This window comes from Crocuta crocuta, unplaced genomic scaffold, assembly GCF_008692635.1.
Source record: "Crocuta crocuta isolate KB4526 unplaced genomic scaffold, BGI_CrCroc_1.0 scaffold15, whole genome shotgun sequence".
Lineage (NCBI taxonomy): Eukaryota > Metazoa > Chordata > Mammalia > Carnivora > Hyaenidae > Crocuta > Crocuta crocuta.
This window is the reverse complement of record NW_027530508.1, coordinates 2,434,515-2,453,794: the sequence shown is the minus strand read 5'-3', so window position 1 is coordinate 2,453,794 and position 19,280 is coordinate 2,434,515. Positions and strand designations below refer to the sequence as shown.

The following is a 19,280-nucleotide window of genomic DNA, read 5'->3' as shown; positions in this document are numbered from 1 at the left end:
CTGCACACTCTTGAGAGAATAAGAATGAAAATAGACCCCTTCCACACACCCCAAAAAAACCCTTTATAGTACTATAAAAACAGTACTTATGGCACAGATTCCCTAAAAGAGTCTTGGTGACTCTGGACCTCCCTTTGAGAACAGTTGCCCTCAACAGAGTTTTTCAAACTGTATTATGCATATGAATCCTGTGAAGAACGTTAAAAATGCAGATTCAGGTTCAGCGGGCCTGGTAATGGCCCAGAAGTCTACATCTCTAACCAGTTCCCGGTGATGCTACTGGTCCAAGGACCCCATGCTCATGGACTCACAGCTCTGCCTCTGATGCTCTCCAAGGCAGGGCCAGACAGGGGCTCTGAGTCCTGAAATGGTCATGGTGCCCTCCAAACGCATAGCATTAAAACAAGAGTAAATCTGGGGGCGCCTGGGTGGCTCAGTCGGTTAAGCGTCCGACTTTGGCTCAGGTCATGATCTCATGGTTCGTGGGTTTGAGCCCCGCGTCGGGCTCGGTGCTGACAGCTCAGAGCCTGGAGGCTGTTTCAGATTCTGTGTCTCCCTCTCTCTCTGACTCTCCCCTGCTCATGCTGTCTCTCTCAGAAATAAATAAAACATTAAAATAAAAAAAGAGTAAATCTGAAATCAAATAAACCAAAACAATCCTTCCTTTTCCCAAGGTGATCTCTTTGATATTTAAACAATTTTTTTTGGATGTTTATTTATTTTGAGAGGGAAAGAGAGAGTGGGGGAGAGGCAGAGAGAGAGGAAGAGAGAGAGAATCCTAAGCAGGACCTGCACTGTCAGCGTGGAGCCCGGTGCGGGGCTCGATCCTCCGAACTGTGAGATCATGACCCGAGCGGAAATCAGGAGTGGGACGCTTAACGGACTGAGCCACCCAGACGCCCCTCTCTTTGATTTTTTAAAAAAATTGTTTTCAAACATTGTTTTGGGTGCTCACCCTTTGCTGGTCTGAAGCATATGAATAATCCATTACTGTTCAAAGGGCACGGGCCCTGCCCAGCTCTCTACAGCTTTGCCGCCTGGAGAAAGCTTCTCACCCACTCCCCACTGCCCGTGGAGAAGCCCCTATTTTTCCGTACTCCCCCCACCAAAGGGACAGGAACTTCAGCGCCATCTCTCCACCAGATCTAGGGCTAGATAGGACCCAGCAACCCTCAATATGTCTCTCGTCAAGGAACCAGAAATGCAAGGACACCAAGATACATTTCTTTATAAGGACAAAACCTGGGGGGAAAATGAAATTCCCATCAACTTGGGAGAAGTAAGCAAAATTATGTAAATTGGCACTAGAAATGCCACCAGTGACGACTGTGCGTGTGTGTTCCGTGATCCAAAAAGGGAACACAATATGAGCCCAACATATGGATAAGTGAAAAGGTTAAGTTATAAATTCACTTCTCCGCATACGTCTTGCATACATCCCTGAGGTACGTAAATTTATTTACATATGTTTGCGGTGATATGCATATATACTCTCTTCTTTCTCTTTGTTGCTTGGATTTTCTACACGAGGATGTAGTAGCTTTATAGTCAGAAAAACAAACTATTTTTAAAGCATGTGTTTATTCCACAGTCACGGATTTTAACTTGTGAAGCCTGAGTTGTCCCAGTCTTTGGCTCCTGCCTGATCATTTAGAATCAGGGAAGGTCGGAGGTGCCTGGGTGGCTCAGTCGGTTGGGCATCCGACTTCGGCTCAGGCCATGATCTCACAGGTCGTGAGTTGGAGCCCCGCTTTGGGCTCTGTGCTGACAGCTCAGAGCCCGGAGCCTGCTTCAGATTCTGTCTCCCTCTCTCTCTGCCCCTCCCCCCTTCACACTCTGTCTCTCTCTCTCTCCCTGTCTCAAAAAATAAATAAACATTAAAAAAAAAACAGAGAAGGTCGGAGCCAGTGAGACCTAGTCTACAATGTTATCAGGCACCAAGGCCCAGAGAAGGTAAGTGACTGGCCGAGGGTCACACAGCCAGTTTGGCCTGGAAATAACAGAGCCCAGGCTTCTGCCTTTTATCCCAGTACCTTGCCCTCCTCTAAACCTAAGTATGAATTGTTATTTGGGGTTGTTGGGTGGGGGGGGACGGTTAAATGCCCCATATTCGGGGAGCCCCAGTCAAGGCAAACCCAAGATGAAAGATAAAGGGCCCTGGATGAGACAGTGATTAGTGGGGAGGAGCCTGACCGGCACAGGCAGAAAAGCAGCTTCCGAAGGGCCGAAGGGCCCGGGTCTGCTGGCTGCAGGGCAAGAGGGAAGGAGAAGCCTGCGCAGGGGCCAGAAGACAGTAATTAAAGGCAGTGTGGGCCTCCAAACAGCCCATTAAACATGTTTGCCCTGCATCAAACTGGCAAGCAGAGCTCAACCCCTTTGCCACTTTCTATAAGAAATTCAACCACATCAAACACTTGGGGTTTTTATACACTTTCCTGAATGCTCAGGTGCTCGCAGGGAGCAAAGGCAGACCGCACTCTCCGACCTCNCCATGTCACCCCCTCCAGGAGCTTACCAACAGAGAGAAACTTCCCTCCCAGCTTCCAAAAAAATAAAATCCTCTCTGTTTCATTCAACAACGACGCCGTAAGACTTCAGACGCTTTGCTGCCTAGCGTCTTGAAGCCCTGGGCTCTTAGCCTATGAACTAGGATGACACTTAAGAATACTTTAGGCCAGGGGCGCCCGGGTGGCTTAGTCGGTTAAGCGTCTGACTTTCACTCAGGTCATGATCTCGCAGTTCGTGGGTTTGAGCCCCGCGTCGGGCTCTGTGCTGACTGCCAGCTCAGAGCCTGGAGCCTGTTTCAGTCTGTCACTCCCTCTCTCTCTGACCTTCCCCTGCTCACGCTGTCTCTCTCTCTCCTAGAAATAAATAAAACCTTTAAAAACAAAAAAAGAATACTTTAGGCCAGTCCTTTTAGGTCACAGGTGAGAAGCCGGGGATTCTGAGATGGAGAGGTCTTGCTCCAGGTCAAGGCCACGGGTGGCTGCCAGGTCTCTAAGCTCCAGGATGGAGCCAGCTCACAAAGCCGGGTGAACGAGCCCTGCCTTTGAGCCAGAGAGCCGCTCCCAGCTCTCTTATTTACCTCCTCCCAAGAGCTTAGGTTGACATCACTCCTGACAGTGGCATTGACGTGGGGAAGCCCCCAAGCGTTCCAAAGGACAGAGACCCTCTCAAGGAATCAGGCGGTCTCCCTCCAATTTGCAGGGTCGAGGTCACACAGCCCGAGGCAAGACAGCGTGCCCCACCCCAAAGCTAAGAAGTCCTGACCCCTTGGGGAAAGTGTGTAGACTCTGAGGAGGTGGGCAAGCTCAGGGATGGGCCAATTCCCACAGTCCGAGTGACTGCGAGGGGAGGGGCAGGTGAGTCAGGGTCCCTGCGTACCTGGGCGCCCAGTCACCCCCACAGTTGCCCTGGGAGGAGAGGCCACCGTCTTCGTTTTCCTGCTGCTGTGACTGGGAGATGAGCTGGCCTTCAAACCCAGGCCTGTGTGGGTCTCAAGTTTCTCCGTCGGAAATTCAGGACTTCTCCCTCGAGGCCCAGCCCGTCGGTGGGCCCTGCAGGAGGCGGAGGGTGTGGCGTGGTGGGGGCATGGCCCAGGGAGGACCGTGGGCCTTCCTCCCACCCTTACATGTCTCTGTGGCCCAGGAGCCTTCTCGGCCCACCCAGGATGGGAAAAGACGGCCCGACCCCAGATGCCACGGTCCCCTGCGCTGCAGCTTACTACCATGTACCTTCAGGGCACCCTCTCTGAGCCTCCATTTCCGCCCTGGGAAGCGAGGATGCGAGATCACAAACCCAGATCCCCCCTGCTTTCTTCTCCCCCCTCCTCTGTTCTCGCCAGGCCTGTGACCTCTCTGGGCCTCAGTTTCTCCCGCAGCCCAGCTCTCAACTCTGTGTTAGGAAAGCCACTCCCACGCTGGACACCCTCGAGGTGCAAAGCAGGGCAATTACTGGGCGATTAGGTGCCGCTGCTAGGGCGAGAAGGGCCACGCCTCCTCCTGCACTCTGACTGTCCTGCCCAGGAGGGCCCCGGACCTGCCTTGTTAACGTGGGTCCGGCTGGCTGTTCCAACACGCCGTCCTGACAGTGCACACACCACCCGCCGAGGAAGCGAGAGCAGGCCGGCCTGGCATGGCAGGTGAGTGGGCAGGGCCTGGGGGCCCCGGGGTCCCGGGCCCCTGAGAGCAGCTTCAGGAAATAGGGTGTCTGCGCGGTGAAACTTGGATCACTGATCCTTGGTGCTGAATTGTTGCATGGTCCGTGCGTTGCTCCCCCCCTGTTCCTGAGAACATGGAGGCCCAGAGATGGAAAGAGCCGGCCCCAGACTGCCCAGCAGAGCCCTTCCTGGGCTGGGGCCAGGCCTTCCCTATATGCCTTGCTGAAACAGAGGACAAACGGGAAGGCAGAGAAGGGGCAGAGACAGGCCGCATGGGCTGCCTCCTCTTCACACGCCCACCCCAAAGATTCAAGGGCAAGAGCAGCTCTGTCTGATGTGCAAAGAGCTATGTGACCTTGAGCAAGGGAATTTGCCCTTGGTGCCTCCATTTTCCCATCTGTAAAATGGGAATTCGGGCGCACTTCACAGGTCTGCTGCGAGGAACTGGTGGGAACACATGTGAACTCTCCCAGTTTTCTCATGTGGGGGCTCAGAGGCAGCAGACTCAGAAAATGTGCCAGTACGGGTGAGGGGCAAGCTCCCTTTGACTCCAGAAGCTTGTCCAGTCACTAACCATTACGTGTTTTCCACCTCCTCTGGCCGGGTGCCGGGGCCCGGCGGTGAGCCACACACAGGGGTCCAACTCTCAGAGCTCTTTAAAGATGTTCCTAATTTTATGCTTCCTGTTTCCTATTGTCCAGGATCATGTGTCAATTACACGAGTCAACTCTTGTTTATTTTTTGACTTTCAAAGGCAGGTGATTTAATTTCCTTGTCGTATTTGAACTTCTTCTTCTCACTCCACCCTGCCGGATGCTAACACTTACAGGCAGCTGGGGCCTTTCTGGCTCTTCGGATGGGTCTGCTCCCTGAGGAGCACCCCACCCCGGCTCGCACCTTAGACTGCTGCTTTGGGACCTGCGGTTCGTCTTCCTTGTCAGCCCTAGGCTACAGGGGACTGGCTCTGCTTCCTTGAGGATCTACTTTTAGGGCACACCTAGGGGTCCCTCTACCCCGATGCTCTGATCTACTATCGGCCTTAAGCTTCACAGAGTTTCACTGCTGAGAAAGGACCCTTCTGGAAGCAAAGTCAGTGACAGGGAGTTCCAATGTCAGGTCTGTTACTAACTTGCTGGGCGGCCATTCCTCTCTCTGAAGCTGTTTTTCCACCTGTAACATAACAACGTGAGATCCAGCACGCCTAGCAATTAGCAGTGATAGATAGTTAGGTTGAAGTCAATCCCCCTGTCTTCTGAGTCTTTCTGGCTTCTTGGGGACCTCCCCCCTCAGAGCAGGAGGCACCTGCCCACCATGCAATGTGTACGTGAATGACAGAAATATCCGGTTCGGGAAGCAAAGTGTGTGAGCTGTGTGCTGTTCGTCCTCTCCTCGCTGTCCATGGCAGACTTCACTAGCTGACCCCTGAACTCCTCCCTAGAGGGCCCCAGAGTCCTCCTCAACATCGTTCTTCAAACAGTCCTCCCAATCGATCGGTGCTAGCAAACAAAATGAGACCCTTTTGCCATTGTTGGATTATAGTACGCCTTCGGCTCAGGAATTGTAAGAATCAAGGGGAATACTCTGTGCATGGTGGGATGTTCTCACCATTGCCTACTGGTGAGAGAGGCCAGCAGCTTCCAAGAGGACCAGAAAGGAAAGGGACAGTGGCCCCAGGCAACTCCCCAGTTAATCATTTAGCCGTGGAGGTCAGGTGCTCATGACACACACTATGGGTAGAGTCATAATGGGGCCCATTACAAACCAATTACGCTGAGTCCAGTGTCTGGGGGAGAACCTGGCATCAGTAGAGAACCTCTTGGGCTCAGCCCCACTGGGTGCCATCCTTGGGGCTGGGACAGAGATCTGGGGAGGAGAGCATCACCAGCTGTCTGGAGTCACCCAAGGGTGAGAGGGGAAACAGGTGGGGTGAGCTAGGGCTGAGGATGGGTTGGCGGTAAAGAGCTGGGTGGGTGGGAGGCAACCTTCCCACCAAGTAAAACTTGTTCTCCAGCCAGCTGGTGAGCAAGCAAGCTGGAGAGAAGACGAGATTGGCCAGGAGGGGAGTGGTAAGCAGGGGCAGATCGTGAGGGACCTCACATGCCAGCATAATGGCGGGGATCTGATGGCTCTAGAGCAGGGGCAATGACATATTGACCCTCGCGTGGTCAGGAGAGTCCCTTCTCCTTGCTGAAGCTCAAGTTCTCCATAGTAACCGGGTGCACTGAGTGAGATGAGCTGGAAAATGCCAGGAGGCTGTCGGAGCCATGCAGTAATTTAAGCAAGAGGTGAAGAGGGGAGAGTACAAAGAAAAACAATGGGGTAGGAAAAGGGAGGGGTGGACCAAAGTGGGGGGAGGGATCTGGGGAGAGGAGGAGGACCCCCATCTGCTGACCCAGCTAAGTGTGGACCCAGCGCTGGGCTAAGTACCACATACAGAGGGAGACGGCTCACCCTGGCTGATGCTTGCAGCCCAAAAATGTTTATTAATAGCTCCTCTCACTCTCTGGATTTCCAGGGCTAGGAGATGTATTTTCTCCTTACCCTACTTACGGTCATCAACTCACCTTCCCGAAAAGTCTATGAGGAAAGTATTATTATTGCCACTTTCCAGGAAAGGCAGACTGAACCTCAGAGAGGCCCATTAACTTATCCAGGGCCACACAGCCAATAAGCAGAAGGTTCAGGATAGCACTAACTGGCAGAACATTAGACAGGCAGCCCACTGTTCTTGTGCAAATATGGACGATCATATGGTTAATAACGTGCATGCCTACTGAGCATCTGATTCGTGCCAGGTACTGCTCTAAGTCCTCTATGGAAAGTGTTTTGCTTAATCGTTACAACCTGAGGAGGCGGCTTTTATCACAAGTCCCAGGATTCAGAGAGGTTCAGTCACTCGCCTCAGGTCACACAGCCAGTGATCCACGAAGCCTGCATTTGAACTGAAGTGTGTGCCTCTGAAATTGGGCACCTAATTGCTGTGGGAAGGAAGGCCAAGAGAGGAAGGTGGGAAGAAAGGAAAGAGGGCAGACGGTGAGGCCACAGGCTTTGGGGTGAGAGGGTAGGCGGAGAGAATGCTCTTACGGCATCCCTCGTTCCGTATGTCTGGTGGGCCCAGCCTCAGGTTTGGCAGTCATGGGCCTTGAGCTTGGGGCCAGAGCTCACCCTGCATGTCCCCAGGGTGGGGACCCAGGGCTGACAACACGTCATCCATTCTGTCCTCAGGGCCTGGGGTGTGGACCAGAGAAGTCTTCGGTGGGACATCGCCTCCCCCATCCTTTCCCTGGTGCCCACCAAGGGGCTGTGTGACAAGCCTACATCAGCATGTGCTTGGGGGTGGCGGGGGGGTGTTGTGGGGAGGGGCTGAGAGCAGTCCTGGGGGTGTCCGAGGCACCTGATTGAGCAAACCACTCACAACCCAGTCCCTAAGCACTCTTCTGGACTCACTTCCCAGAGAAGGAAACTGAGGCCGAGAGAGAGGAAGCGACTTAGCCCACATCCCACAGGTACTCTACCCGCGTCCTGGTCCCGGGATTGCAGAAGAGAGGAGGACAGGAAGGAAGGGCAGGTTTGGGAATGTGGCAGCTTGAGAGAGGTGATTACAGGTGGGTGGAGAGGACGGGGTGTGGGCAGCTGATGGGGCACAGGTGTTGATCCCCAAGGGTGTGCCAGGAAGCCGCGGAGCTCTCCTTTTCACACCCTTGTCCCAGCCAAGGGACAGGGAGGGACATTCATTCATTCAACCAACATTTGCTGAGCCTCTGCTACGCCCTAGGCTGAGCGGGACTCTAACAACCCAGAGAGAATGAGACCCAGGTCTCGCCTTCTCGGAGCTCACAGTCCAGTGGAGGAGAAAGACCTGTAACCAAACAGCTGTGACCAGGCTTCCTTGGTGACTGATGAGAGACACAGCGTTAGTCTTGGCAGAATTCACACCGAGCACGTGGAGGGGGTGACACTGGGTTTGTTTTAATAGGGGGTCTGGAACCCATCCCATATCTCTTGTGTCTCTTGTGTCTCTTGGGCTGCCCTCTTCTGTGCCCATTTGTCCCCAGAAGGGCTGAGGAGGACACCAGTTAGGGCAGAACTGGGCTGTAACCACCAGAATAGTCGCTTTCTCCCAGCGGGATCCTGGCTGCCCAGCCCAGACAATCAGCCCGCCAATGCCGGGTCACGAGGGCGTGATGCTCAGGAGTACAGATGGCTTAGATCACCGGAGATGCAGCTCCAGGGACAGACAACACAAGGACCAGAGCAGTGACCTCCTGGCGCAGGGCAGGTCTAGTGTGGGGGTGGGGGGTGACGGGTAGCAGGTCAGGATTTCTCAGTAACGGCTCTGCAAGACCAGCAAAGGGCAAAAGGAATGGCTGTTTCCGTGGGGGTAATGGTCATAATGGTAGTTCTGGCTCATTCCACCCTCTTCTCCCCTCACCCTGCCCCTCCCCCCTCCTCCCGTGATGAGGCTCTTTCCCAGAGGGTGGTGGGAGATGGTTTGGGCTACAGCAGGGAAAAGTGAAGCCAAGGTGGGATTCCCGGGACTTGAACCCATGACCTGGAGCCCAGGGACTCTTTTTACCTCCTAACCACCCCCCTTGTAAGAATCCCTGGGGCAGGCCAGCACTGAGATAATTACCACCCAATAACCTCATGCCCCGCTCCTCACTCATCCCTTAAAAAAACACACACACACAAAAACAATTGCATCCTGTGTTGGCCTGTCCTTCCCATCTCTGGGTCTCATCTTCTGTCAATGAAACAAAGACCTGGGCATCTAATGGCCCTCCCATCCCTGCTGCTATTGGACAATCCTATGTGCAAGGCAATTGGGGTTCTGGTCTGTGTGTGCAGATGAAATATAGGCCACCTGAGCACAGACTTCTGGGACTTGAGAGGAAAGGTCCTGACCAAGAACCACAATGGCTAAATCAGTGGGAGGCTTCCACTCTACTCTCAGATGGGAGAGTTAGCTCTCCAGTGGGCAAGTCCCCTAGCCCTGCTGTTCCGGCCACTGCCGTACAGGGGTCGCTGTTGTAACCAGTTCTTGCTCACCCAGCGCACAGGTGGCTTCCAAGTTTGGGAATCACGTGTCAACCATGTAGGTTCCCATTCGCGTGTTTGGTCATTATCCCCCAGTCATGATGCCAGGCTGGGGCTTCCAGCCTCGTTAGGGCTAGTTAGAACTAGCCTTCTCCATGAATCTCAGGCCTGAGGATTGAGACTCTAGTATCAGCCCAACAACTCATAAGTGGATAACAGTTGGAAGGCTGTTGGAGTCTAGACAAGAAAATGTCCATCTCTTGGCCTAGGGTAGTGGTGGAGACGGAGGTGTGTGATGGGCTTGACTCAGATTTTGGAAGTGGTCCCATCTGGACTTGATCATGGATCAGATAAGAGATGTGAGAGGAAAGGAGAAATCAGAGATTCCCTGCTTTGGTTGTGAGGGCCAGGGCAGGTGGGACATCATCTTCCAAGACACAGGGAGCAGGGATTTGGGGATGGGGTAGGGAGGAAATGGAGAGGTCTGCTTTGTGTGTGTTAGGGTGGATTTTCCCAGAAGACCACCCAATGGAGATTTCAAGTAGATGGCTGAATATATTGTTTGGGTTTCAAAGGAGAAATCAGAGTGGAGATGTAAACTTGGTGGTATCAGCAGGATACCTCCAATCAAGACCATGTAAATATATCAAAGCACCCTCCAGGGGCACCTGGGTGGCTCAGTAGGTGAAGCATCCAGCTCGTGATTTCGGTTCAGGTCATGATCTCATGGTTCATGAGTTCAAGCCCCATGTCAGACTCCACATTTGACAGTGTAGAGCCTGCTTGGGCCTCTCTCTCTTTCTCTCTCTCTCTCTTTCTCTCTGCCCCTCCTCTGCTTACTCTCTCTCTCAAAATAAATAAGTAGACATTATTTTTAAAAAACACCTCCAGTAATATTGAACCTCAAAAGCAAAAGTTTAGGGACCCCACTCTTTTCTTCCTGAGCTCCTCCTTATATAAATGTACCCACCTCTTCTCCAATTTGCTATATCAAGCAGAATTCAGAGGAGCTGCCTTTTCCAGGCCACAGAGGGCCCAGTCGTTCCTTGACCCAGAGAGGGCCACCTGGTACCCATATTCTATGTGAGGAAAGGAGACCACACAAAGGATTTTTTTTTCTCCAAATAAAATCTTTTCTCAGCTGACTTTCTCCTTCCACCTCTTCATATAGAGATGTAATTTCTGAAATCCTTCCTCACTGTACCTACATAAAAAAAATCACCCCAAGACACTGGCTTCAGGCAGTAACAGTCATTTATTATTATTGTCACTCCCCATTCTGATGTGGCACTTGGCTCAGCCACGCGGCTGCTGCCCAGGTCTCCCCATCACTGCAGTTTGACTGTGGCTGGCACCCAGTCATCGTAAAGGCTTCTTCCCACCCACTCGGGTGTCGGGCTTCTCTGACACCTTTATCTTGGTCTTTCCTCAAGGCCTCTCTCCAGCATGGTGGTCTCCATGTTGCTGCACTTTGTCAGATAGATAGGTGATTGGTAGATAGATAGATGATATGAGAGAGAGAGACACAGAGGGAAAGAAAGTGCATGTGCTCAGGGCTCCAAAGGTGCTTATCCTGAGAAAGGAGTAGGCAGGCAGAAGCTGCATCCTGTTTATATCTCAACACCAGAAGGCCTGTGGCATTCACATTCCACCGTATATATTGATCAGAACAGTCCCAAGTTCCTGACCAGAATTAAGGAGAGATCACATAAACCCCACCCCACAGTGGGAAGGATTTCAATCACATTACAAGAAAAATGTGTAGAATGGAATCCATCCAGCTGTCGTCTACGTAAATTAGTGAAGCCACCTTTGAAAAATACCATGTTCCACACTCTCCTAGATAGATGAGAGGGGGGAGGGGTGCCTGGGTGGCTTGGCCGGTTAAATATCTGATTTTGGCTCAGGTCATGATCTCACGGTTTATGAGTTCGAGCCCCACGCCAGGCTCCACGCTGACAGCTCAGAGCCTGGAGGCCACTTCACTTTCTGTGTCTCTCTCTCTGCCCCTCCCCTACTTGTGCTCTCCCTGTCTCTCAAAAATAAATGAATAAACATTAAAAGAGAGAGAGAGAGATGATAGAGAAAACGAGAGAGAGATTTATTTTAAGGAATTGGCTTCCATGATTATGGAGGGTGCCAAGTCCAAAGTCTTCAGGGGAGGGTGGCCGGCTAGAGACTCAAGGAAGAGTTGCGGTTAGAGTCCGAAGGCAATCACTGGTGGAATTGCTTCTTGCTCAGGGGAAGTCGGTGTTCTGCTAAGATCTTACCTGATCGGGTGAGGCCCACCCACATTACAGAGGGCAATCTGCTTTATTGAAAGTCTACCAGTTTAATATAATCTCATTCAAAAAAACAACTCCACATAAACATCCAGAACCATGTTTGACCAAATATTTGAGCACTACGGCCCAGCCAAGTGGTGGAACATGATAAATTAACTATCACATCATGCAACTAGAGAAGGAATAAATTGGGCATTTAGTGAGCACCTAATAGGTGCTAAGCACTTTCCGTACATCATCTTATTCAATGTCATTATTAGAGCTGGGAGAAAGCTATTATTATACCCATTTTATAGATGAGAGAGGTTAAGTCATACTGAAGGACACACAGTGAACAAATGGCAGGCTGAGGATGCTGCCCAGGTCTAAGTCACTCCAAGAAAATGAGAGGGAAAATGGGGGATGACAGATTGGAAAGTGGGGCTAGCCTCCCAGTGGGGGGGCCTCAAGAACCAGGCTGAGGAGTTGAGGCTCTTCCTTGGGGGAGGAGAAGCACCCCAAGGAGTCACGGAAGCCAGGGATAGAGCAGCTACAAATGCACTGTTAACAACTAACTATCGCTGATCCATCATCGTTAGAGGCTGGTCAAGAGTAATTCTGGGCCCAGGTCCATTCCAATTATGGGGAAGGATAGGAAGAATTATTTACAGGGCCTTCCTCAGGGCTCCCAGACTGCACTTGGACTTGGACTTGCCCCCACGAGGAGACAGAGGGCAAGCAGGAAAAGGGACAGAAGGCTATGGTATCAGAGCATAGGCCCCATCTTCTCCAGAAAGATGAAAGGAAATGACACTCACTGAGTGCCTGCTATATGCAAAATGCCACACCACTGGATGTCACATGGGAGCAGTCTTTTTGCCTTCCTCCCAAGAATCCCGTGGGGTAGGTGCCATCAGTACCTCCAGTTTTTAGATCAGGACACTGAGACTCAGAAAGGTGAGATGACTTGTCCAAGGGCACACAAGAGACAGCACAACCGGGGTCAGGGTCCAGGTCTGTCTGGCCCCAAATCCTGTGTTTTCTCCATTCCACACCCCAACTACTCAAGATCTGACAATTCCTGGTCTCAGCCCTTGATCGTCAGAGAGGCAGGATAGCACAGAATCCAGGCATCACCAATACTAGCTGTGTGACATTTGTAAAGCTACTTTACCTCTCTGTGCCTCAGTTTTCTCATCTGTAAAATGAGGGTAATAATAGCATTTACTTCAAGATTGTTGTCAGGATTAAATGAATTTATAAATGTAAATCACAGAGGATAATGTCTAGCTTTGGTGAGTATTAAATAGATATATGTTAGCTATTCATCTTATTATTCTTTTTAATGTTTATTTATTTGGAGAGAGAGAGAGAGAGCATGTGAGTGGAGTAGGGACAGAGAGAGAGGGAGAGAGAAACAATCCCAAGCAGGCTCCATACTGTCAGCGCAGAGCCTGATGTAGGTAGGGCTCAATCTCACAAACTATGAGATCGTGACCGGAGCTGAAATCAAGAGTTGGATGCTTAACCAACTGAGACACCCGGGTGCCCCCATCTTACTATTCTTATTGTCATAGTTGGGGGCAGGGAGGCGTTCACATCACCGGGGGCAGTCTTACTCAGACTGTAAGTTATGATTTGCATATTGGAAGAAGCTGAGTGTTATTGTTGAAGAAGATCCTAAAGATTCATCTAGACACCAGAGTTGCACATTAAAAAGTTTAGCAGGTATGAATTGACAACCCAAACCTGTGCATAAAAGCTAGGTCACATTTACTGGTACTACTTCAATCAAATAAAATCTAACTTTGAGTCCTGATCCCACTGGGCTTGCTGGAAAATTCCATCCCAGTTATTACTGGGGCCCCCTCCCGCATGTTTCAGTTATCTATTGCTGTGTAACAAACAGCCCCAAAACTTGGACATTTAAAACAACAGCAGTCATTCTGTTACCCACAAACCCACAATCTGGGCAGAGCTCAGCTGGAATGGCTTGTCTCTGCTTCACTTGGGCTCAGCAGAGGCGATTCCTTCAAGATGGCTCAGTCCCATGGCTGCCGGGTTGGTGCTGGATGGCAGCTGGACACTCAGGGGGCTGTAGGTCAGGGGTCTTGGTTCCTCTCCACATGGGCTTCTCCACAGGCCATTTGGCCTTCTTAATAGCATGGCAGCTGGGCTCTCAGGTCAAGCAACTCAAGGGAACCGGGCAGAAGCTATATTGACTTTTATGGCTTAGTTTTGCAAGTCACAAAGTGTCACTCTGTTTTAGCCCCAAGTCCTGTCAGATTCAGGGGGAAGGAATATATATCCTACTTCTTTTTTAAAATGTTTGTTTATTTTTGAGAGAGGGAGAGAGAGAGATAAGTGAGTGTGCACATGAGCAAGAGAGAAGGAGACACAGAATCTGAAGCAGCCTCCAGGCTCTGAGCTGTCAGCACAGAGCTTGATGCAGGGCTCGAACCTACGAACCACGAGATCATGACCTGAGCCCAAGTTGAATGCTCAACCAACTGAGCCACCCAGGAGCCCAGGCCCTTATCCTACTTCCTGATGAGGGCAGTACCAACATCATATGACAGAAAAGCATGAGCGATGGAAGATATTATTGCAACCATCTCTGGAAAAATACAATCTGCTTTTAAAAAGCTGAACATTTTGGCCGGCTCTCCCCAGACCTTGGTCTAGATAAGCCACTGCTCTCAGGAGCATGCTCCAAAGCCATGTGCTTTAGTCTGGGATGTGGGGTCTGCGACTCCTGTGGGGTTAAGGTAAAGGCAGCAGGGCCTAGGGGTTCCACACAATCCCAGACATGGGACCCAGATTCCTAGCTTCACATCCTACAGGCTGTATGATTCTGAGCCTCAGTTTCCTCATCTGGGAAGTCAGGGTAATAACAGCATTCCCTGACGCACTTTGTGAAGCTTAAGTCAGATGATATTTATAAAATATTTAGAAAAATGTGTGGCTCATAGGAGGTTTTATTAAATAAAACCTATCCAATTACTGGGCACCAACTGTATGCTGGGAACCAAATAAAAAAGAGCCAAGAACCCCATGGCAGGAGCCCTTGGGTAGGGAGCCCTTGGTGATACTGCTTCATTGGCTCCTGACCATGGGCGATCATACTTCACGGCATGGTCATATCAATATATATCTAATCTAACACATTCCCTCCGTGTGACATTGACCCATTTTCATCAAGGGGTGAGGTGTGTTCCTTCCCCCGAACCTGGGCAGACCTTTGTAGCTGCCTTGATTAAGAGCATACAGTGGAGGCAACCCTGAAACTTCTGAGGTTAGGTCATGAAAGGCATTTCAACTCCCACCTTGGCTTCTTGGATCACTTGCTCAGGAGGGAAACAGTGCCGTGCTGTGAAGACGCTTTCAAAGCGTGCTCTTCAGCGTTTGAGCTCTATCTGCTTAATGACAACCTCCTCCCCTGGACTGTCAGCTGCCTGGTTGACAGGGCCAGTGTCTGTTTTCATGGACTGTTGAGTCTGCAGCGCCCAGAACAAAGCCGGACACCTGGATGAATGAGCCCTGAAGAGATGCAGGGAGACGACAGCTGGGTTCAACCTGGTACCCTGTCCACCTCTCTCCTGGAGACACTCCATCCAATTCAACATTCAGCCTCCGTGCCACCTTCTCAAGCAAGCCTAACTTGGCGCCCTTCTCCATGTATTTTTCCTTGACAGCATCTATCCAAATGATAACTAGTTTTTTATGGATTCACCTGTTGAGGTATCACCCTTGATGGTCTGGAATATAATAACTAAACTTTATTGGGGGTCTCGTGGTCTAAAGGCTCTAAATGACAGGTGGTTAGCCTCACAAGCACTCTACAAAGTATTATTACCACTCTACAGAAGGGGAAACTGAGATCTACAGAGAGGTAGGTTAGCCAACAAGTTGGCCAAAGGTAGTTTAGCCAATAGATAATCAAATCAGGATTTGAACCCATGTCTACTGACACCAGAGGCTATTCTCTTAACCACTGGGCTACATGGCCTCACTGTGTCTCTCTCCAGGGCAAGCCCCCTTCTATCTTGTTCACCAAAAAATCCTGTGCCAGATACCAGCCTGGGACAGAGAATATACAGCTGGTCCCAATACTCACAGAATCCATGTTTGCAAATTGACCTCCTCGCTAAAATTTATTATTTTTTAATGTTTATTTATTTTTGAGAGAGAGAGAGAGAGAGAGAGAGAGAATGTGAGCAGGGGAGGGGTAGGGAGAGAGAAGGAGACACAGAATTCAAAGCAGACTCCAAGCTCTGAGCTATCAGCACAGAGCCCGACACAGGGCTTGAACTCATGAATCATAAGACCATGACCTGAGCCGAAGTCGGACGCTTAACTGACTGAAGTTAAGTTAGGTGTCCCTAAAATGTATTTTTAATTCCAAATCTTGGTGCTTTCACGATCGTCTGCAGTCTGGCGCAGAATGGGAAAAACAGAGTCACCTAACATGCTTATTTCCAGATGAGGTTGAAAAAGTCCGCACTCGGCCTTCTTGTTTCCACTTTCATACTGTAAACAGTGTCCTTTTGAGGTCTATTTAATGCCATGTTGTTTGCATGTTTGTACCTCTCTGTTGGGGATTTTGCTGTTTAAAAGGGCCCCAAGCTGAAGTGCTATCTGATGTTCCTAAACCCAGAAGGCTGTGATGTGCCTTACTGAGAAAACAAGTGTGTCAGATGAACCTCGTTCAGGCATGAGTTAGGGCTGTTGTCCCTGAGTTCAACATCAATGAATCAACAACATATTAAATAAGGTGTCTTTAAACAGAATAACACATAAGATAAGGTTACATATCAATCAGCTGATGAAAGAATTGTGAACAGAAGCTAACAAGAACCTAACTCTGTATTTGCTATAAGAATAACGGTTCAATATTCGCTAATTCGGTGTTCGCGGAGACTTTCAGGAACGTAACTACTGAGAATAACCAGAATGAACTGCATATGGTAAAAAGTAGCTGCGTGAGCAAATGACTCGCAGGTGGAAGCAGGTGGGAGGGCAAGGCGGATGGAGATGAGAAACATGCCAAGGGCTTGGCCTCGCCTCCCTGTCCTCCCCCTGCTCAGGGATCAGAGTCACCAAGGTGGACTGGCAGAGCCTGAAGAATGGTGTCGGCCACCACACCGAGGAGTACCCCTGCCCTGAGCTGGTGGTGCGCAGGGGCCAGACGTTCACCTTGGTCCTGGAGCTGAACAGACCCCTGGAGGACCAGGAGACCATCATCTTCACAGTGGAGACAGGTAACCGTCAGGCCAGTGCCCTCCGCTGGTCTACATTCAGAAAGATTTATCTGGTCACCAGTGACCCGAGACCTTTTGGTCATCAGCCCCGACTTGAGGGAAGTATGTCCGTGCAGCGGGGCTCAGCTCCGAAACCCTAGAGGCTTTTTTTTTTTTAATGTTTTTATTTACTTCTGAGAGAGAAAGAGGCAGCATGAGCAGGGGAGGGTCAGAGAGAGGGAGACAGAGAATCAGAAGCAGGCTCCAGGCTCTGAGCTAGCTGGCAGCACAGAGCCCGAGCCCAACGCGGGACTCGAACCCACGAACTGTGAGATGATGACCTGAGCCGAAGTCCGACGCTTAACTGACTGAGCCACCCAGGTGCCTCAACCCTAGAGGCTTTTGATGACAGCTTGCAGGGGATGGCCAGCAGGCACCGCCAGCCGGCAGTGGGGGACGTGAAAGGACAGCTCTGGGATTCTTTTCATACCAAGGAATCTAGGGCTCTGGAAGATGATGGAAACTCTTCAGGTACTTTTGGAGCCCACGCTTTTCTTTCCTAGACAAATGGGGTGGACTTTGATTTCAGGGGTCTCCATTACTTTCTCCTAGATCCAGGAGGTGGGTGGGATTCGGAAGAGCCGAGGTGGCCCCCAGCAGTGTCCCGGCAGTTGAGGGAGCGAAGGTTGGCATTCCAGGCTTGTAGCTTTTCTGCTTCTCTAGAGCTGGGTTCCCTAGGGGCAGCCGGATCTCCTGAGTCCCTCTCCTCTCCGCCAGGACCCCAGGCTTCTGAGGACCGCCACACCAAAGCCGTGTTCCAGATATCAGAGCCAGAAGTGGGCAAGAACTGGACGGCGGTGAAGGAGGCCGAGACGGAGAACACCGTGACCATCGGCATTACCAGCCCTGCCAACGCTGTCATCGGCCGCTACCTGATGAGCACCAGGGTCTCCACTCGCCGAAAACAAAATGACCGGAAGCTGGGCGACTTTGTTCTCCTTTTCAACCCATGGTGCCCAGGTAGGAACTGGCAAGCTTTCCCGGAAGCTGTCCCAGAGGTGGGCCTGCCCTTAGCAGGGGCCTAGAAGACAGGCTAAGCAACAGGGAGGTGGTGGATGCCAAGAGCTTAGAGAAACCTGAGCTTGGGCAGAGGTGAGCACTGGGCAGAGGACCCCCGTAGCAGGTGCTACAAAGGAGCCTGTGGTAGAGGAGCAGGAATCAGTAGTTTCTGGTGTGCGAGGGCCAGTAGACAAGGGTGAGGCCTCGTGGGAGGAAGGGGCCAGGAATGGGCAAGAGCCCGGCTTTAGCCATCAGCCGCCTCGGCTTAGCCCTAGCTCTGCTTCCCTCTACGAGTCTTGGTTTCCTCCTGCGTGATATGGGAGTACTAACAGTGCCTACCCCCTGGGATTATGGTGAGAACTCGTAGTCCTGATGTTCGTCATGTACAAGGCATGTCGTAAGGAGTCCAGGGCTCAGTATTCTTATTAATATTTGTAAAGTGTGAAGCCACTGTCAGCATCAAGCAGGGTCACTCAGAGGTGTCAGGATTCCTAAGGTCCTCCAGTCTTGAGCTGGATTGGGGTGGGTTCCTGCCTGGGGAATGGAGTCCCCAGGGGGAATGGGGCTTGGCCAGAAGGGAGCCTAGGAGCCCGCAAGTCCCCTCTCACCCTCTCCCGTCCCAAGCCTCCCGGCACCATCCTGCACCTCCCTGATGTAGCCCCTTGCCCAGGCCTGCAAGGCCAGAGCCCCAGCCCATGCTGGGCTTGACTACTGCTTTTCAGAGGACGACGTGTTTCTGGACTCAGAGGAGGAGAGACAGGAGTATGTGCTCAACGACAGCGGGATTATCTTCCGAGGCGTGGAGAAGCACATCCGACCCCAGGGCTGGAACTTCGGGCAGGTCTCCAGGAGCACAGGCCAGACCGGGGCTGCAGGCTGGGGCGTGCAGAAAGTCAGCCCTCCCCGCAGGGACAAGCCAGGCTGACTCCTAGCGCAAATCCATTCATTCACTAACCTACTATTAGCTGCTCTAAGACCTGCGCTGAGTCCTTGGGAAGGGGAAGTGCTTTGGATACGGTGCACGGATTCTTTGTGGAAGAATCAATAGCTTCGATCCGCGATTCTCAGTCTTGTGTGTGCACCAGAATCCCACGGAGGGCTCTTTAAAACACACAGATGGCTGAGCCCCACCCCAGAGTTGCTGATTGAGTAGATCTGGGGTGGGATCTGAGAATGTTCATTTCTAACAAGGTCCTAGGTGGTCCTAGGTGGTCTGGGATGGCACTCAAGAGCCATTGGCTAGATAAGGAATTACAATAAAAGGTGTGATGGTGGAGGGGAGATGGGGGCAGAGGGAAGTCAGGAAAGTGTGACCAAAATTCCCCCCAAGAATGGTGGAGACTTCATGATACTGGGGCTGGGTATCCCATGCTGGGCACAACCTGGCCAGGTAGGGGGCGAAGCCCATAGCAGGTGGGAGTCAGGGAGCAGAGGAGGGTCTGCTAGAGGTTAGGTCTGCTTGGGCTTCGGGTGTCCTGGAAAAAGTTTGGCTGGGCCAGTTAAGGACCCTGAATCTCAGGT

General features: G+C 51.4%; 1 protein-coding gene across 1 annotated transcript in view; it reads left to right on the top strand.

Moving 5' to 3' along the window:
• Nucleotides 1-1,924: 1,924 nt before the first annotated feature.
• The window catches only part of TGM6 (transglutaminase 6), a 37,897-nt gene continuing 20,541 nt past the window's right edge, over nt 1,925-19,280 (top strand). The window contains exons 1-8 of the mRNA XM_077767051.1: nt 1,925-1,953; nt 3,649-3,730; nt 3,845-3,934; nt 4,091-4,141; nt 5,986-6,064; nt 16,548-16,721; nt 17,478-17,720; nt 18,482-18,600. Of these exons, the coding sequence (XP_077623177.1) occupies nt 1,925-1,953; nt 3,649-3,730; nt 3,845-3,934; nt 4,091-4,141; nt 5,986-6,064; nt 16,548-16,721; nt 17,478-17,720; nt 18,482-18,600 (867 nt within the window). The remainder of the gene's footprint in view (nt 1,954-3,648; nt 3,731-3,844; nt 3,935-4,090; nt 4,142-5,985; nt 6,065-16,547; nt 16,722-17,477; nt 17,721-18,481; nt 18,601-19,280) is intronic.